The sequence below is a fragment of the Aulostomus chinensis genome, chromosome 14 (genome assembly GCF_037954235.1).
Source record: "Aulostomus chinensis isolate RoL2024-O1b breed Wild chromosome 14, RoL_Achi_v1.0, whole genome shotgun sequence".
NCBI classification, from domain to species: Eukaryota; Metazoa; Chordata; class Actinopteri; order Syngnathiformes; family Aulostomidae; genus Aulostomus; species Aulostomus chinensis.
In genome coordinates this window covers 7,961,825-7,978,795 of record NC_141333.1, presented here as the reverse complement: position 1 = coordinate 7,978,795, position 16,971 = coordinate 7,961,825, and the positions used below count along the sequence as shown (strand labels likewise).

The 16,971-nt window shown below is 41.2% G+C and overlaps 1 protein-coding gene across 3 annotated transcripts; it reads left to right on the top strand.

Moving 5' to 3' along the window:
- The first annotated feature begins 3,184 nt into the window (after positions 1-3,184).
- gtpbp3 (GTP binding protein 3, mitochondrial) lies at positions 3,185-15,740 on the top strand. 3 transcript variants are annotated; one of them, XM_086224779.1, is made up of 11 exons: positions 3,185-3,519; positions 4,027-4,292; positions 4,723-4,809; positions 5,743-5,825; positions 6,284-6,403; positions 9,537-9,609; positions 10,452-10,595; positions 11,686-11,851; positions 13,535-13,665; positions 13,767-13,953; positions 14,741-15,740. In XM_086224779.1, the coding sequence occupies exons 1-11, from the start codon at positions 3,455-3,457 to the stop codon at positions 14,970-14,972; spliced, it is 1,554 nt and encodes a 517-aa protein (XP_086080905.1). In that variant the 5' UTR covers positions 3,185-3,454; the 3' UTR covers positions 14,973-15,740. The 3 variants fall into 3 exon arrangements, with proteins under 3 accessions (XP_086080905.1, XP_086080906.1, XP_086080904.1); XM_086224780.1 differs by having other exon boundaries at positions 4,024-4,292; positions 14,712-14,924; XM_086224778.1 differs by having other exon boundaries at positions 3,186-3,519; positions 4,024-4,292.
- The last annotated feature ends 1,231 nt before the right edge of the window (positions 15,741-16,971 follow it).

The window sequence follows — 16,971 nt, the reverse complement described above, 5'->3', positions numbered from 1 at the left end:
CGATCCTCCGACGACTACAGAGGAGGGACAAAGGGAGCGAGGGCGGGGGAGCGAGGTAGGGTGGGAGGGAGGAGGGAGGGGGCTGGGCGACGCACACCTTAGGACAGACCAATACAGTATCCTAATTTACTAGTGAGGGAAGAAATGCTGGGCTGCTGGCAGAAAAAGAAAAAAAAACTTAATGAGAAAAAATAATATAGGCTAATGAATTCAGATTTGACTAGAAGGCCTATCTGACTTTACAATAAACTACAACTGTGGCTGCTATATAGCAGACTTCTATGATGAGTCCCTGATTGAGCTGTTTTCAATGGAGGGAACTTTCTCACGCCCCATGCTAAACATGATGTCATTGAAAACTTGAAAACTCTGCCTTTCCTCATCATCCATAAAAAAACACTACTGCTACATTGCTCTTCACAAAAAATATAAATATTAAAAACTAATGCAATAAAATACAGTGAGGTATTTTCCATCCATTTTCTTCTGCTTATTCCTGTTAAGAGTCACGGGGGGTTGGATCCTTTCCCAGCAGCCTTTGGGTGAGAGGTGGGGTTCACCCTGAACAGGTCACCAGTCCATCACAGGACCAACACATATAGACAGACAACCATTCACACTCACAGTCACACCTACAGTCAATTTAGAGTATCAATCAGCCTCGTCCCCTCTTGATGTCTTTGGACTGTGGGAGGAAGCTGGAGTACCAGAGAGAACCCACACAGGTACAGGGAGAACATGCAGACTCCACACAGAAAGATCCTGTGATGGAGCTGGGACTTGAACCCGGAACCTTCTTGCTGTGAGGCAACAGAGCTAACCACTGCTCCACCGTACCGCGTGGTGAGGAATTTTGTTTGAGGTCATTTACATGAGTAAATAATGATTGTGTTTTCAGGAATACTGAAACAGTTCTTGTTGTGGTGAACACAGAACGCAGTACAAAGGCTGAACGACTGAGTTTCTGAGTCTGACTTTAGCTACATGGCATCAACACATCATACAATAACCATGTACAGTTTCAACAAAAGTCACAGACATTGTAACACAGATTAAGTCTGAATTGGTACATTTTGATAGCTTCATTTTGTATCTCATTTTCAACTGTGCAAAGATTGTATTGATTCAACCACAACTTGTGTTGTTAGGGTCAGGGACTAGGATAATATTTGCTTTTGATGTATGTCTTTAATGATTTTGTGAGTTCAAAAATTTACCCACAAGTCATTTTGGCCAGCGTGCCTCTGTTTAAGCTTGTGTGTCAACTGTTTTGAAAATGTGATGTCAGAGGTGACAAAACCTGTAATTATAAACACTCATCTATCAGGCAGGGCCAGCACATCCAATAACTAGACGATTGCTCCCCTGTGAATTTGACTGCACTATCCTCAAAGATTTGGCTATGATTTATTTATAATGCAAAAAATATCTTCAATGATTAAAATTTTAGTGACATTCAGGTCCGAGGAAAAGATGCTGTGTAATAATCCGTAGCTGTTCACATGTTTTGTGCATATTCACTGCTAAGCTTGCACCATCACCCATACAAATCTATGAGTACCTTACAGAAGTCATGTCATATTTTCCTTCATCCAAAAATCAGTAAATATTAGTTGGCGCATGAACAAGTAAGTCTGCACCTTATGTAAACTCCTATCCTTCAAAATAAACAGAGATTATGATTACATTGCAGGCTCAGTCAGATGAGCAAATATGAGTTTCTGTCATTTAGCAGTGTGAGTGTGTTTTTCATCATCTTGTGTCATTCAGGGATGTATGGTTTACTTCCTCAATAGTCTTTTTTTCCTCAGGTGAGGAACATGTTTGTGCAGTGATGGTGCCCAACAGCTGTTGGGTGACAGCTGCCATGCTTTTTGCACATACTGAGCAGCTATAAATTATTGAGTTTCTGGGTTAAAGATTGCTCCCCGGGCCTAAGGGCATGCGTCTCTGGCCTGAACACAATCTATCTCCTCGGCCTGTCCCACTGGATGGCATGTTTCACTGTGCAGCCCTCCCCCCCCGTATGGCTGAGAGCTCAGATGTACCTTGTCTGTGAGCAGAAATTCTGCTTACTCACCACCCTCTGCGCTGACAGCAGTGAGGATCAGCAGTGGGATACACACACCACTGCACATGTCTCTGTTTATATTTGGTGATATGTATAATATGTGTAGACTATGAGGGACCACAGACCACACTACCAATAATTCATATGCTTCCAAAACACATTCTATGATACACACAGCAAAACAGTGACAAACAATGTAGTGGAGCACAGTGGCTCAGTGAAAGATAATACCTGGTATGATCAGGCTTTTTCATATCCTGTTTTAGAGAAATGTGATTATGGTCATCAAACATGGTTATTCTAAATGTTTGGAATATTCAATCTACCTGAATCGGATGCATATTCCTCTTTTTATTTACATTGGCTCTTGTTTTGGTGTGCCATCGTTTATTATTTTTGTTTGTTTGTTTTTGTCCTCGTGTAATAACTCCTGGACCACCATTTGTCATTGAAGGTTATACAGGAAAGAACAGAACTAATCATCTTTGTTTCCAATAGAATTACAAGACACTGTGTTTTCAAAACCTATGCATATTTTTAAAAGTTTCAGATCCAACCACCTTGCTAAGTACCAAGCAGATATGTGTTGAATTTTACAAGTATATCAATCTCAAATTTGGAAAAACAAAAATTAAAATACATAACTGGCTGGAAAGAAAAGTGCAACAGCAACATGGTATTTTTTAGTGCAACTCATAAATTAATGATTTGAATTTACATCATTTGCTTTTTTGCACAAATTATCAAATATATATATCAAATAAATTAATATACATAATACAAAAAGAAATGATCACATCAACAGCATAGTGAAAAGCAGCAATTTCAACTCACCAAACATGTTTTCATAAGCCCTCATATCCACACTAGCATCTTTTTTCTTAAGGATTCAGTGGAATGTTTTTATTTCTATAAATGTCCACTGTTTAACTTATACATAAGTCACATTCTGTTCACTCATAGCAAAAATTTTAAATGTTACTTAAAACGAGTGACGGTGGAGCAAAAGCTACACGGACCGAATTCAAAGGTGCACAGTAGGCGGGTCTTATTGCAGATTGGCAGGCACTGGACGAATAGGACAGCGTCATTTGTTGAGCCATTGACCAATCACAATCAAGAGGGGTATCAACAGACTGCGCCGGTAGAAATGATCGTGAGCGTGGACTTACGTGACAGTTGTCAATGGTAAAAGTAAAAATAAAAAAAATCTCTGTTTATCAGCTACGTCAAACTCTTGGGTAAATATTAGAATTAACTAACCCTCGAGGGAAGGTAACACGATGATTTAGTCCAGGAGACCGATGAAATTCCGTTAAATTAGGTAGTCGGGAACTGACACTCAAATGAAAGCTTTAACATTCGTGTATTTTCACGTCAGTTATGTTGCTACCGCGATCTATTCAGCGCGGACTATGGAGAACTGCTGTCCACACGCTTCAGCCAAGGTCTGTTGTTAAATATCTCTAATATTCTGATTACAATTTCAGAAAATAACCCACGTCGTTTCTGTGTAGCCGAGAGACAACCAGGCATTGAATAAAGGAAAATAATGCTGTTAAAAATAATTATTATTATAATTTGATTTATGAAGAGTAAGGGAGATGAAAACTTGTCTGAATACACCAATAAATTGCAATAATAGCTTCGGGTTTTATACCTTTCCTTTGTATTTGTGCAATCCGTGTGCAAATGTCGACACAGTTACTCTCAGCTAATATTATTATATTAGAAGGATACTATTTATAGCTCATTATCTGTTTATATTTCAAATTTTGTCTTTAGGTGGGACTTAACCATGAATGTCCCTATTTTCCAATCTCTAAAAGTACTGTTCATGGATATGTACAGTTATATTTTCTACATAATAATCTTTCACAGCTGTTTTCAGACTCCATAGTATACAAGCATTAATTCATAAATTCAATGTCTTAACATCTGCTTATCTCCAGAAGACGGACTGTGTGTAGACACCTGTGCACCAGTGATGGGATCTCACCTGGACTGGCGGATGCAGACACAATCTTTGCACTATCATCAGGCCATGGCAGGTGTGGGGTGGCTGTGGTACGTGTAAGTGGTCCCGCCTCAGTTACAGCCCTTCAGCGTATAGCGGGCCTGACACACACTTTGCCTTCTCCACGCCACGCCCTGTTACGGAGCATCAGAGATCCCCAATCCAAGGAAGTACTGGACCGCGGACTTGTCCTCTGGTTCCCAGGTGTGTTCACTCAGATTGTACACACATTTCATTTCTTTTGTCAACATTTCTTCCTGTAAACAGTTTCCAAAGCCAGAGACTCATGGTGACTTGGCGTGTTGATGACAATAATAGTCTTTTCTGTTTATAGAGACTAGATACTGAAGGTAAGACTGCAGATTGTGATGTTACAGCGTTAATAAGCAGCAAGTCCACATATTTAAACAAATGGAGTTATTAAATATGTGACAGTTTGCCTGATGAATGACAGACGTAAAGCCAGAGTTGATGTGTTTTATCTTATCGCAGTATTGTATCGTCAACATCTGAGGTTGTGTCAGTGTCACTGGCACGAATCCACTCTTAGGGACTCTACTCCACTCATAAACATAAAGTATTTCTATCCCTCTGCATTTTTAAATCAATATTTTTGATATGTTTGTGTTCTCAGCCCCTCACAGTTTCACAGGAGAGGACAGTGCAGAGTTCCACATCCATGGCGGCCCTGCTGTCATCACATCCGTCTTACAGGCTCTAGGTAACATCTGACTGTCTTTATGAGTACGACTGTGTGTTTGATTAGTTGACACAACGCAGTTTTAAAACACACATGTACAGTATCATGTGACGTACGCTATGTTTGCAGCAATATATCAGCAATTTAGATCCTATACTGCTGTCAGAACAGCGAAAGTTATGATACCTTGTACACTTGCTTATTTAAAGAACATAAAAATATGTGACACAGTATTAATGATAAGAAGCCTACTTAATTTCTATTATCATACTGTCCAAATCTCATCCTGTTGCCACCACATTAACTCCGTGTCGTCAGTGATTCCACCATTTCAGCCTGCATGCAAATTCATTCTAAATGCATTCATCTGATTGAGTCATGTGACTGTAAATCATTGCGATTTCAAAGGGAAAAACTGCCACATGCCTTTCTGTTTCTGAGAGGCTGATAATTTGGCGAGTTATGCAATCTCTCTGAGTTTGAGGAGTGCTGGCGGTACTGCAGTTCTCACTCTCACCTACTAGAGTGCAGTGTTGGATTAAAGTGAGAGCTAGTCTGTCACCATTTACCTATAATACAGAAAAGTGAAATAAGAAAACATGGTTATGAACACAACAATTTGAACTGAATGGTAACATTTTTGAAGGGTAATTAACAGCCAACAGCATGTACATCAGAATATTTTGCTCCAGTTGTCACATTCAATCCGGCAAATCAATTTTTATAGTCTCCTCCTGCTGAGATTTGAAAAATAAACATAAAACAATGAAACCCTGACCTCTTTTATCTTCAGAATGGTGAGTTTCTTATTGTAAATTAACCCTGTGTGACACACTGACCCTGCATTCGATCCTCCGTGGTTTGTATCTGCGTCTTTTGATGCATGCTCACCTCTTGGCTCATCAATTTTCCTGTCGTTTGTACCCTGTGTGTGTTTGTATGTTTGTTTCTCAGGAAGCGTGCCTGGCATGAGGCCTGCTGAAGCTGGGGAGTTCACGCGGAGGGCCTTTCAAGCTGGAAAACTTGGCCTGACAGAGGCAGGTCAACTGCAAAAACACATGGAAACTGTTTTCTGATTTATAAACAGGATCCGAAATGACATCGGCGAGGCCCCGAAGATGCTGAATACTGATGGAGAAATATGGTGCAACCATGTAGCGATTTGTTGGAGATTTTCTATATAGTGTTGACGTGATATTTTAGCTTTTTTTTTTTTTTTTTTACAATTCAACACAACTGTGAGAAAGCTTCATAAAATCAGAACAAAGGAACAACATTTCCGACTGAGTTAAGAAGAAATATTATAGATTGAAAGGTTTTTATCCCTGAAAAGGATTATCTTGTCAAAAATATAAACACAGTCTTATCAGCAGCATATTGCACACCTAGACAGAACAAACACACACTACAAACATGGTTTTATGAATGTAGATACTCCATTAAAAACGACGAAGAACTACTGGTTAATATTATATTTTTGTAATGCTTCTTGAAGGTGGAGGGGCTCGGGGATCTGATCCACGCTGAGACTGAGGCCCAGAGGAGGCAGGCTCTCAGGCAGATGTCAGGGGAGCTTGGACGTCTCTATCAAGACTGGAGTCACAAACTGAAGCAGGTAGACAGCCCTGAGAGACCTGGTAAACCTGAGATTATGCATTGTCACAACAGCAGCTGAACTCGTTGTCATTGTCATCCTCCGCTTATGCGGGTCTGTATCGCGGGGGCAGCAGCCTTGGCAAGGAAGCCCAGACTGTCCTCTCCCCAGCCACTTCCACCAGCTCTTACGGGGGAATCCCGAGGGGTTCCTAGGCCAGCGTGTCCTGGGTTGGACCGAGGACCCCCCCCCCCCCCCCAACCTGGAGAGGACAGGCCACCCTTTTTGGGCTGAGGACCATGGCCTCAGACTTGAAGGTGCTGATTCTCATCCCAGCCGCTTCACATTCGGCTGTCAACTGTCCCAGCAAGAGCTGGAGGTCGTGGCCTGCTGGAGCTAAGAGGGCCACATCAACCGCAAAAAGCAGAGACGACATCTTCCCGCCACCAAACTCGACCCCCACCAACCCCCGGCTGCGCCTGGAAATTCTGTCCATAAAAGTTATGAACAGAACCGGTGACAAAGGGTGGCCTTGGCGTAGTCCAATCCTCACCGGAAACAAGTCCGACTTACTGCCGGCAACACGAACCAGACTCTCAATCTTCCGGTAGAGAGACTGAATGGCCCTTTGTGAGGGGCCATATACCCCATACTCCCGGAGTACCCCCACAAGGTGCTCCTAGGAACACGGTTATAAGCCTTCTCCAAATCCACAAAGCACATGTGGACTGGTTGGGCAGCTGAACTCTTTTTTTTTTTTTTTTTTTTTTTTTTTTCACTGGAGAGATTTTTCTCCTTTTTCATCTGATTTTTCTCTTAAACCAGTGTTTCTCTGCTTTGGGAGTTCAAACTCACCGCATGTGTCTGTTTATTGGTTTGTCGTAAAAAGCTGAAAGATTTGGTGGAAAGATTTGCACAAAATACAAAGAGCAAGTGATTAACTTTAATAGCCAATGCGGATCAAATTGTCGATCCTGGATTCTGAGAACTCGTGAAATGTTTGAAAGAAGTTAATGTCACCTCCTGGAAATCAACTTGATCAGATTCAGGATGTATCACCCGGAAGATTTGTTTTTAATAGAATGGTGGATATATTCCAAAATATTCAGCATATTTTGATCAACTTTGTGAAGCCCATGTATTTTGTGAAGAGTTTTAAGCTCCTGATACATCTCATGTTCTGGTGGTGTGTCAGTGGAGGGGAATTTTTTTCCACATTGTTGATCTGTTGATGGTTTGAGGCTTCCTGTTTTCATGTTGCGTGTAGTGTGAGACCATACACGTGTCTTAATACTGACAATCCAAGCATGTGGCAGATGCAGCTGTTTATCCGTCGTCATATTCATATTATTTTTATAGTTTCAGAATTGAAAGTAAACTGTGCATAGGTGGTAAAATGATTTGCTCGTGCACTGTGCTGAATGCGGGGATCAGTGCCAGATGTTGATGTATGGCCAGTTTTACTGTAACAACCAGATGAAGACAAGGGTCTTACTGTCCAAGAGCTTCAGGCATTCATGCGTTTGAAATTGTACTCTCCTTACACGCAGTGCACTTTTGTAGATCTGCCTCCAGAAAATAAGCTATAGGATGCTTCCTAACTGATGTGGTGGCATAGGAGGTCTTCTGTTTACTCCTCACAAAGTTTCTCTTCACTTTGTGTTCCGGCTGCTTCAAAGCAGAGGGTCACTGACCTAAGATGAACCTTTCAACCTCATGGATGTGAGCCAAACCTTCCTCTTCTGTGAAATGTTTTGGAGAATATAGATGAGTGATTTTGCAATATGTTGGCACCATATCAGATCAACAGCTCCACATTTTCTCCCTTGAGAATCTTTGCGAGGCTGCTTTTCTGCAGCTTTCTCAGAAGCGGTTCGAAGGTGTCTTTATTTTTGGCTCCGATTTCTGGGAATCGGAGTTATACCATCTGTATGATGCTCAGGGTTAAACCCTAATTTGACACTAAACAATGCAACTTTTTCAACCATTGGCTTCCCACTTTTGTGAAAGTATTCAAGCACGAGAATCTTACACTTCCTGTTTTCCTGCACTAATGCTACTATTGTGTTTGTTTTGCTCAATGTCAATCAAGATACAGATCAATGCTGTGATGGAAAATACAAAGACTTTCACCATCTGGATTTTGGATGCAAATTCATGTAAACTAATGACTGAAAGTATGTCAAATTTGAGAAACTTTTGAATGTATGCAGAACAGTGTAACTTATTTGAGAGTATTTTAGTTTTGCAAAAACACCAAGAAGTCATTTTGATTTTTGATTTTAGTCTCTAATAGGATACCAAGATGTTGGAGATGCGGCAAAGACGCAGGTTCACTTTCATTTGGGGGGGGGGGGGGGGGGGGCTGAGATAGCATTCTGCAGCAAAAAAAAGTTGAACCAGGGTCAATCTTCTTAAAAACCTGACAGCACGCTGCTTCGGCCAATCATGTAGGCCAGATATCAGACCGGAATATGACTTCAGCTGTTTCCCGAGCAACAGAATGAGAGAGAGAGACTGATCGCGTCTGTCATCTGGCTTGTCATCTATGCTCCAAAACAGCAATACCTTCCTTCATTTGACCATTTGTTTTGAAGAGGAGAGGAAATGGAAGAAATGGTCTGTGTTGAGAATCTTTTTCCTCTCATTTGTTGTTTAAGGTCATAAATGAACTGTTCACAATAGATATAGCACGCTAGGTAGCTGCACAACCACCACTGTGCCTGATTTGGCCTGAAACTTACCTACTTTGCCTTTTCATGTAAACGGAAGTTTTGCTCCTGACAGTTACCTGTCAGTGTAACTCAAGGGCAAAAAATGCTACTGAAGTTCCAGTGCTCACTCTTTTTGTGTCACCATCTTTTGCCTTAGCAAGGAAACAAGAACCATTAAAGCATAAATAAGTAATTTTACTTTAAAAAGACCTTAACTTTGGAAGATACTTGATTTTACCTTTTGGCTGAGGTCAAAGGGGCTTTTTTACACGGAGCATTTAGTGTCTTATCGCTCTTAGAAGGGAGAGAATGAACACTCACCAACTGTGCTGTCAAGGGCCACATGGGTATTATTTAATTTCAGGCGGTCAAATGTGTTAATGAAATGGTTTGACCACTTGCACACTGATTTCATCTTGTTCGCTTCTCTCCTCTCACAGTGTCTCGCCCATGTGGAGGCCTTCATAGACTTCAGTGAGGATGAGCTCATTGAGGACGGAGTCTTAAACCAAGGTATGTAGTCATCCCGGAGTGTCCATGTGGGAGCTCTGTTTCTCTACGGAAAGAAGAGTCAAGCTGTCTTTCCTGTTTAGATATTCAGCTGTCCGTCTTGTTGTGCGTTGCTCTGTAGAGAGAAGCCATCGACATCAAACTGTTCAAGGAAAAAAAAACAAGTTCCTTTGGGGAAGTGTGGAGAGAAGGCCAAGGGGACAGTAGAGGCATTTGTCTTACCTTCAAAGCAAACCTGCTATGTCACTCACATAAATAGTACTGTCAGCAGCCCAACCGTTCTTTCTGTGCACAAGTTTCCAGTGTGTGTGTGTGTGTGTGTGTGTGTGTGTGTGTGTGTGTGTGTGTGTGTGTGTGTGTGTGTGTGTGTGTGTAAGGGATGTCCCCCAGAGTCTGTCGCCTGCTGTCTGGCACTAGCAGAGCGTTTCAGAAGCCTCAGATGTTGTTAGGTTTTGAGACACAAAAGCCTGGGAACTATTGTTTGTTTTGGTGGCACGGAATGTTGTCTCACGCCTCGGAGGTGAGCTGCAAAAATAAAAATAGACTAATTTCCAAAAATAGTAAACATGGCATAAATGCTTTATATTATCACCTACAAACTCACTTCCAAACTTAGTTAGTTTTAGGCCAGGTTGTGAATTTGGGTGAATTGATACACATGATTCTTATGCGGAAAGAAATGTGTCCATGACCCAGTTTCTCGTCCAGACGAAAAGTGTCAGACACCGGACAACTGGGCTTTTTCCTTTTAAGTACAGAAATTCTTTCAACAAGGACACAGAGGTGAAGTTGAGCGTGATATCTTCGTCATGTCCTGTTCCTCTCTCTCTCTTTACCTCTCACAGTAGACAGACGGGTGTGTGACCTGCAAACAGACATGGTGTGTCACCTAAAGGATGAGAGGCGGGGCGAGCGACTGCGTAGCGGAGTCCAGGTGGTCCTTGCAGGGGCCACAAACGCGGGGAAAAGCAGCCTCCTAAACACACTTTGTAAGCAAACCATGAAAACAAGCGCACCGTGAACAAACTGTTGAATCGAGCCACTGTTAACCATAGTTTGAATTGAAGAACTTGTGGTCCATCCATTTGTGATAAGTTCTCAAAAATGTTCATTTAATATGCTAATACTCTGTGCATACAAAGCACAAAGATTAGAACAAATTCTGTTTCGGTGCCAAGACAGCGTATCATGGAGGCTTACAGTGAAATGTGTGAAAGTAGAAAAGCAAACGCAAATTATTCAAACATGTAATATTTCAGTCAGTCTGTTTTTAAGTTCTGTATCCAAATCGATATCGAGCTTATCCAGCTCCTGTTGTTTATAGTGTGCGCTTGTATTTGTTTAGTATATTGCATCCTGAAAGCATTTAGAATGGGTTATATAAACCGTACAACATAAACTATCCAGAGCGGAGGGCTTGGTAGGGTCTCCTCACAGCTTCCTATCAGAAGAATGGCTCCATTCGTCAAACTTGAGAGAAAATCCTGCCATTGCGTCCTCTTCCGATTAATCTCTCAGCCCGGGTTACAACATAACACCCCCAGCTCATTAGGGGGGTTTTCTGCTGTGTGATAAGAGCATCGTCATCACAAAGCTCCTGTGAACTTTGAGTTTCCTCGCACTAGTTTTGTTGTTTGGTTTTGTTTTTTTTTTTGAAAGGTGTGATTATGAAGTATCGTTTAAGTAACGTGTCAGTAAACTGATTTTACAATATTGGACTATCACACAAGTGATTTCTGGCACTTTTGTTATTTGACGCGCATAAAAGAAGACCAACATTACCCACAGCTTGCATTTAAATTGTCTACACACATGTAAAACAGACATGTACATTTTGCAAAAACTATTGCTTATCTTTATATTAAATTTTTGATTATTAAAAAACACAAAAGTTTGTATATGTTGTTGCCCTGTTTTTTAAGTTGGAACAAATAGGCTTTGAATTGTGAGTCAAAGACTTGTGGGGGGGTTGGTAAGTATTGCGAGCCAGACTACACAGGTAGTTCCAGGCTTTTCATGAGATTCGTCAACAACAGAAATGTATAGAAGATCATTCTGTCTGAACTTTTTCAAACCCAGGCCAGAGACCTGCAGCCATTGTGTCTCCCATCGCTGGGACCACCAGGGATGTAGTGGAGACAGCGCTGGACATCGGTGGCTTTCCCGTTCTCCTGAGTGACACAGCCGGCCTCAGAGACAGCCTGGACGTGGTGGAGAGAGAAGGGGTCCGTCGGGCTCGTGAGAGGTCAGAGCACATTTACGTGGCTGTTCATGTGCCGCCCATGTGCCCCTATATGAGACGGAACAACTCAGCACTCAGACCAATGGTTGATGGCTTTGAAAACAAAGAAAGGAAGAAATAAGTCATTGTTTTTCCTCTGAACTTCAAGATGTTCTATTTGTAATGTCTAAGCAACCTACAGAATTAGTATTAGTGCTGAGCTATGGATAGAAATACACGGAATAAACACTCTCAGGAGATTGCATAATGAGGAGCTGCCTTTCCTCGCTTTTGAGTGTTTCTCTTTAAATAGGGCCTCATTGGTGATGTCAAAAAATGGACATAAAGACCCATTCGCTGACAGCTGCTTCCACTGTTTACACCAAGGAAGAATAGCAGTGCTTGTTGCACTCGTCATCACTGCTTAATAATATACAAACAGACAGATGAATGGGCACTCTGACATACACTATATATTTGTTTTATATATATATATGTGTGTGTGTGTGTGTGTGTGTGTGTATAGATATATATATATATATATATATATATATATATATACATATATTAATATATATATATGTGTGTGTGTGTGTGTATGTATATGCACTGTGCCTTACCAAAAGTTTGTTTCCCCTTAACAAAAGGCCCTTTACTATTCATTGATTTGTAGGTGTAAGTTTTATAAGGACATAAATCAGAATAAATACAGCAAGATAAACGCGTTCGCGGGATCATTTGTGTGCGAATGGGATGGTTTTTATTTTAAGGATGGCATCGTTGGCTGGTCGGTTCACTGCTGTGGTTCAGGCTGAAACGCATGTGATGACACGATGTATGACGTGATTGACAGCATCCCGAAGCCAATTTGCCTCGGCCATTAGTACTTCTGTATGGAGAGCAGAAATGAAACAATACATGGTAGTCAGATACACTGACGTAAATTAACAACAGACAATGCAGCAACATCCTATTGACCTCCAAAACCAATCCCATCAGCTGTGGGGATCTAGAAAGTAGTCATTTTTTGGGGAAAAAAAGAAAGAAATGTACGCCCATGTAGAGTCCTTTATGGTTCATTTAAATCATTTGAATGAATTCATAGGAAGGGTGGGCAGTATGTGTTCTCGGGGGGACTTTGTGCGCTGGGAGCAGGTCAGAGGCTCGTGACCTGGGTCACTACAGGAAGGACGTGGTGAGTCCAAGCATCCTGCTGCTGCTGCTGCTTCTCCCAGAGGGATGAGAGGGAGGCACAGGAGGGTTGCTACCGATGGCGAGGCAACCCAACGATTGACAGGGCATGAAGTCTTTATTTGATTTTACTTGAAATTGCTTAAATGCCAAATTTAGAAACTGGGTTCGTATCAGTGCCCCTGAAAATCGCTTTTTTTTTTCTTTATTCTTAGAATGTTTGATAATGTTCTAAATATATAACTAGAAAATCTGATGGAATTTCACAGTAGCAGAAATAATTTTGTCTCAATCAATCGGAATTAGCTAAAATGTGTTGATTATTGTACTCAGAACATCCCGATCGAAGCCGTAAGAAAACAAGAGCATATCACAATGTTAATTATTTCAATTATATCTGTCGTGATGATTATTTCTTATCCCTTTGGCCTAGATTTGAAACCCGTTATAGATATTAGAAAACATTCAATATTCTTGATTAAATGGCTGAATTATTGCCTGGATTCTTGTCTGCAGGGTTGAGCAGGCAGATCTGACCCTTGCAGTTGTGGACTCTGCTCACATCCCCTCTGATGCTCCGGGAGCCGCAGCCTTCCTCCAGCAACACCTGAGAGGTGTCCTGCCCACTCAGGAGCAGCTCCAGACAGGTATCCTCTCAGGACCTCGTCTGTCGTCTTGTCAGCTACTATGTTGGACAGTAAAAGTTTGGTTTTAAGGATTTGATTGTCATTTTTCCATCTGATCACAGCTTCACCGTCAAACCGATGTCTCCTGGTGCTGAACAAGGCTGACCTGCTGTCTGAAGAGCAGAAAGTGAAGTTGAAGAAGGAGCTGCAACAGATGTCTGGACTCCCTCCTGTCTGTCTGATCTCCTGTCACACTGAGGAAGGACTGCAGGAGTTCCTCACGCTGCTGCACAGCAATGTCAAGACTCTGTGAGTTACTGGAGGATATTACACTCTGTTGTGCTAGGCTAATGCTACAGATGTTGTGTTTGAAATACGAATTGTTTGTTTCTGCTGTGGAGCTTTTGGTGCCTTCAACCGATTTAGACTTAATCCAATTTACAGGTTCTACCTTCAAGACCTGAGAAACATTTGCATGCTTTATAACATTACAAGAGATTTTTTTTAATCATTAAAAAAATTGATGAACAATATGAAAATGTCCTTCACTTGACATAGAAGCACAGGAGTTTTCTTAGCTTTGATGGATATTTTGCTTCATGTTTCTATTTGCTACGGAAGCTGAGGAATTCAGGTTCTATCAAGTTTTTCAGAAAATCCTGAGTTTTGGGGGGTTTATTCACATGAATGAATTTGTTTAAATTGACAACACTTCAGTTTCTGTACATATTAAACAAACATACCATGTGTAAATTAGTAGTTAAGGGCTGTTGATGAGCACGTTATGTCACGTTTTCGCAGCTTCCCCTAAGCTAACCGGCTGCTAACTGCAGTCTGATATGATAGCATAATAAATCATTTCATATTATTTATAATGTAAAAAGTTTGGACAACACTGAAGTTTTTAAATATCCACCATCAAGTTTGACCCAACTATTCTACCATCAGGAGGCGACATTTTAAAAAAAAAAAAAAAGTTAAAAGTAAAGGATGTTGTCGTTCATGTTTATATGTGTTTTATTTTTTAGGGGGAAAAAATTAAAATCCTGATTGTTCTATTTCCCTAGTTCAGTCTGTACTCCACCTTCCTGTCTAGGTGTGGCGACCCTCTGTCTGGTGCCCCTACCCTGACCCAGGCTCGCCATAGAGCCCACCTGCAGCAGTGCGTGGCAGCCCTCGCTCAGTACCAGAACTACCGTGACACTGACCTTGTGTTGGCGGCCGAAGGTGTCCGGTTGGCCCTCACCAGCTTGGGCCGGATCACTGGACGGGTCGGGGCAGAGGAGATCCTGGATATCATCTTCAAAGACTTCTGCATTGGGAAGTAGTCAGATGAGTTGCAGTGAAAACATGAATTACATGTATTAATAGCCCACTCAGAGAGGAAAGCTGTGTTCTCGTGTGGTCCCAGAGCACCCAAAAGAAAACAAGAAGGACTGAGGCTCGGCACTGTGCCAGGCTTCGAGGCAGAAGTAAGAATAAGAATGAAAGTCTTGTTCTTGGCTGCAGACTTGGTCGACTCCCTCGACACAGAAATGTTTGTTTTTAGTGAAGAGACAGAAAATAGTTTAGCGTGATGACAGGTGCCTCAGAGGCCCTGATTCGTTGGACAAGTGTTTGGCAAGTCTTGAGTCACACCTAAAAACAGCATCTCAGAGCCTTTGAAGGGGGAATATTATTCCCCTGTGTCACATCTTAACAAACAAGTTAAATTTTTGTGCTACAAAATAAAGCCAGCTGCAGACCTCTGCAAGGTCAAAGTTTTGATGTTTCCTTGCACTTTATGACAATGAAGAGTTTGTTTTGTGGCGCAGGTGTCATTTTAGCACTTCCTGATTCGCTCTCTCAATAAAAAAATGGCAGGGTTTTGTTTTTTGTTTTTGTTTTTACTTTGAATTTGTATTGTTGAGTAGAAACAAGGAATAAAAGAAGAATTTTGAGGGATGACAACAAAATCTCCCCTGCGGTCATAAACCACCGATGATGCAATTAGAAGATCAACATTTTCCGACCAACGGGCAACAAAATACATATTTAAGAAGCTGCATTACTTTGAATTTGTGCATTTATTATCCTGGAATATAAACACTGAAGTGTGTGACTGTTTTCTGCAACTTACATCAGAATTGCTCTTAAAATCACAGTTATTTCTTGAGAAAACAGTCGAATAAGTGTGACTGCTTTTTGGGACGTTCCCTCTGTCACTTTTGTGCTGAGAGTACAAATATAAGATAATGTCTATTATATCACGTGTTTCATAGGAAATTCAAATCTTGTCATCATGGTGAGGTCGCGAGGCAAGAGTGACGTCCTCGTGAAGTCACTGGCCTGCCGCAGAAGTAGTTTTTTTTTTTTTAACACCTTTACAGATGAAACAAACAAAACGTCAAAGCTTTACGCTTGGACAGACGTGAGAGCCATACGGAACCTTTCATCCGTCTGCATTTCAAACATAATTAGAAGCCGTTATGTGAGTGAATAAAAGTTTCAAGAATTCATACTTGCAAATATACATACACGTGACTGAAATATGTTTCCTCATACCATCATGTATTCCCCCCCCCAAAAAAAAATTCTCACACAAAACTTGCAGATTTAATTGACTGAGTTCAGTTAGCGCCCTCACATCAATTGTCCTATCGTCAGACTTTTTCTGTTTTATTCCTTCTAAAGCGAATCTTCAGTCCACCTCTCGGCGTAAAGGTGCTGAGAAAGTCTGACTGGTCTCTTGGCTCTGTGAGAAAGGGACATTTTGGAGACGATGCTCTCAGTGGTCTTTGTTCCCCTGTCAATCTGGCCTTGATCAAATATTTATGTTTCCTTGTTGAACTCCTCACCCTTCTTCCCCAGCTGGTTTCTTCTCTTCCAGTCACTGACGACATTTGCCCTGCCGTGCACCACCACCACCACCACCACGGCCTGTCTCTGCGTCTTTTTGACTCTCCCTCTCTCACTCTCTCTCTGTCTTTCTGGCATCTGACCTTTCCTCTTTCCATGCAGCCCTGTCAGCCTTTTTGTTCTGTTTCATGTTCTTCTTGATTAATTACAACAAAGGGGGAGTTTAAGCTAAATGTGGGACTTGCTGTCATACAATTCAGTGGCCATTAATTTTACGCCCGCTTGTTTGGTTCGTATACTTGGATATAAGCGTATTTCCTGTCTGTTATCAAGGGCATGGTCTTTTAATTTGAGAGCATGAGATATATATATATACATATACATATATATATATATATATATATATATATATTTATATATATATTTATATATATTTATTTATATATATATATATATATATATATATATATATATATATATTTTGTCATT

Coding starts and splice junctions, on each gene's coding strand:
- gtpbp3 (XM_086224778.1), top strand. CDS start 3,455: ATGTTGCTACCGCGATCTATTCAGCGCGGACTATGGAGAACTGCTGTC. Junction 4,293..4,722: donor ACTTGTCCTCTGGTTCCCAG/GTGTGTTCACTC, acceptor TTGTGTTCTCAG/CCCCTCACAGTTTCACAGGA. Junction 9,610..10,451: donor GGACGGAGTCTTAAACCAAG/GTATGTAGTCAT, acceptor TACCTCTCACAG/TAGACAGACGGGTGTGTGAC.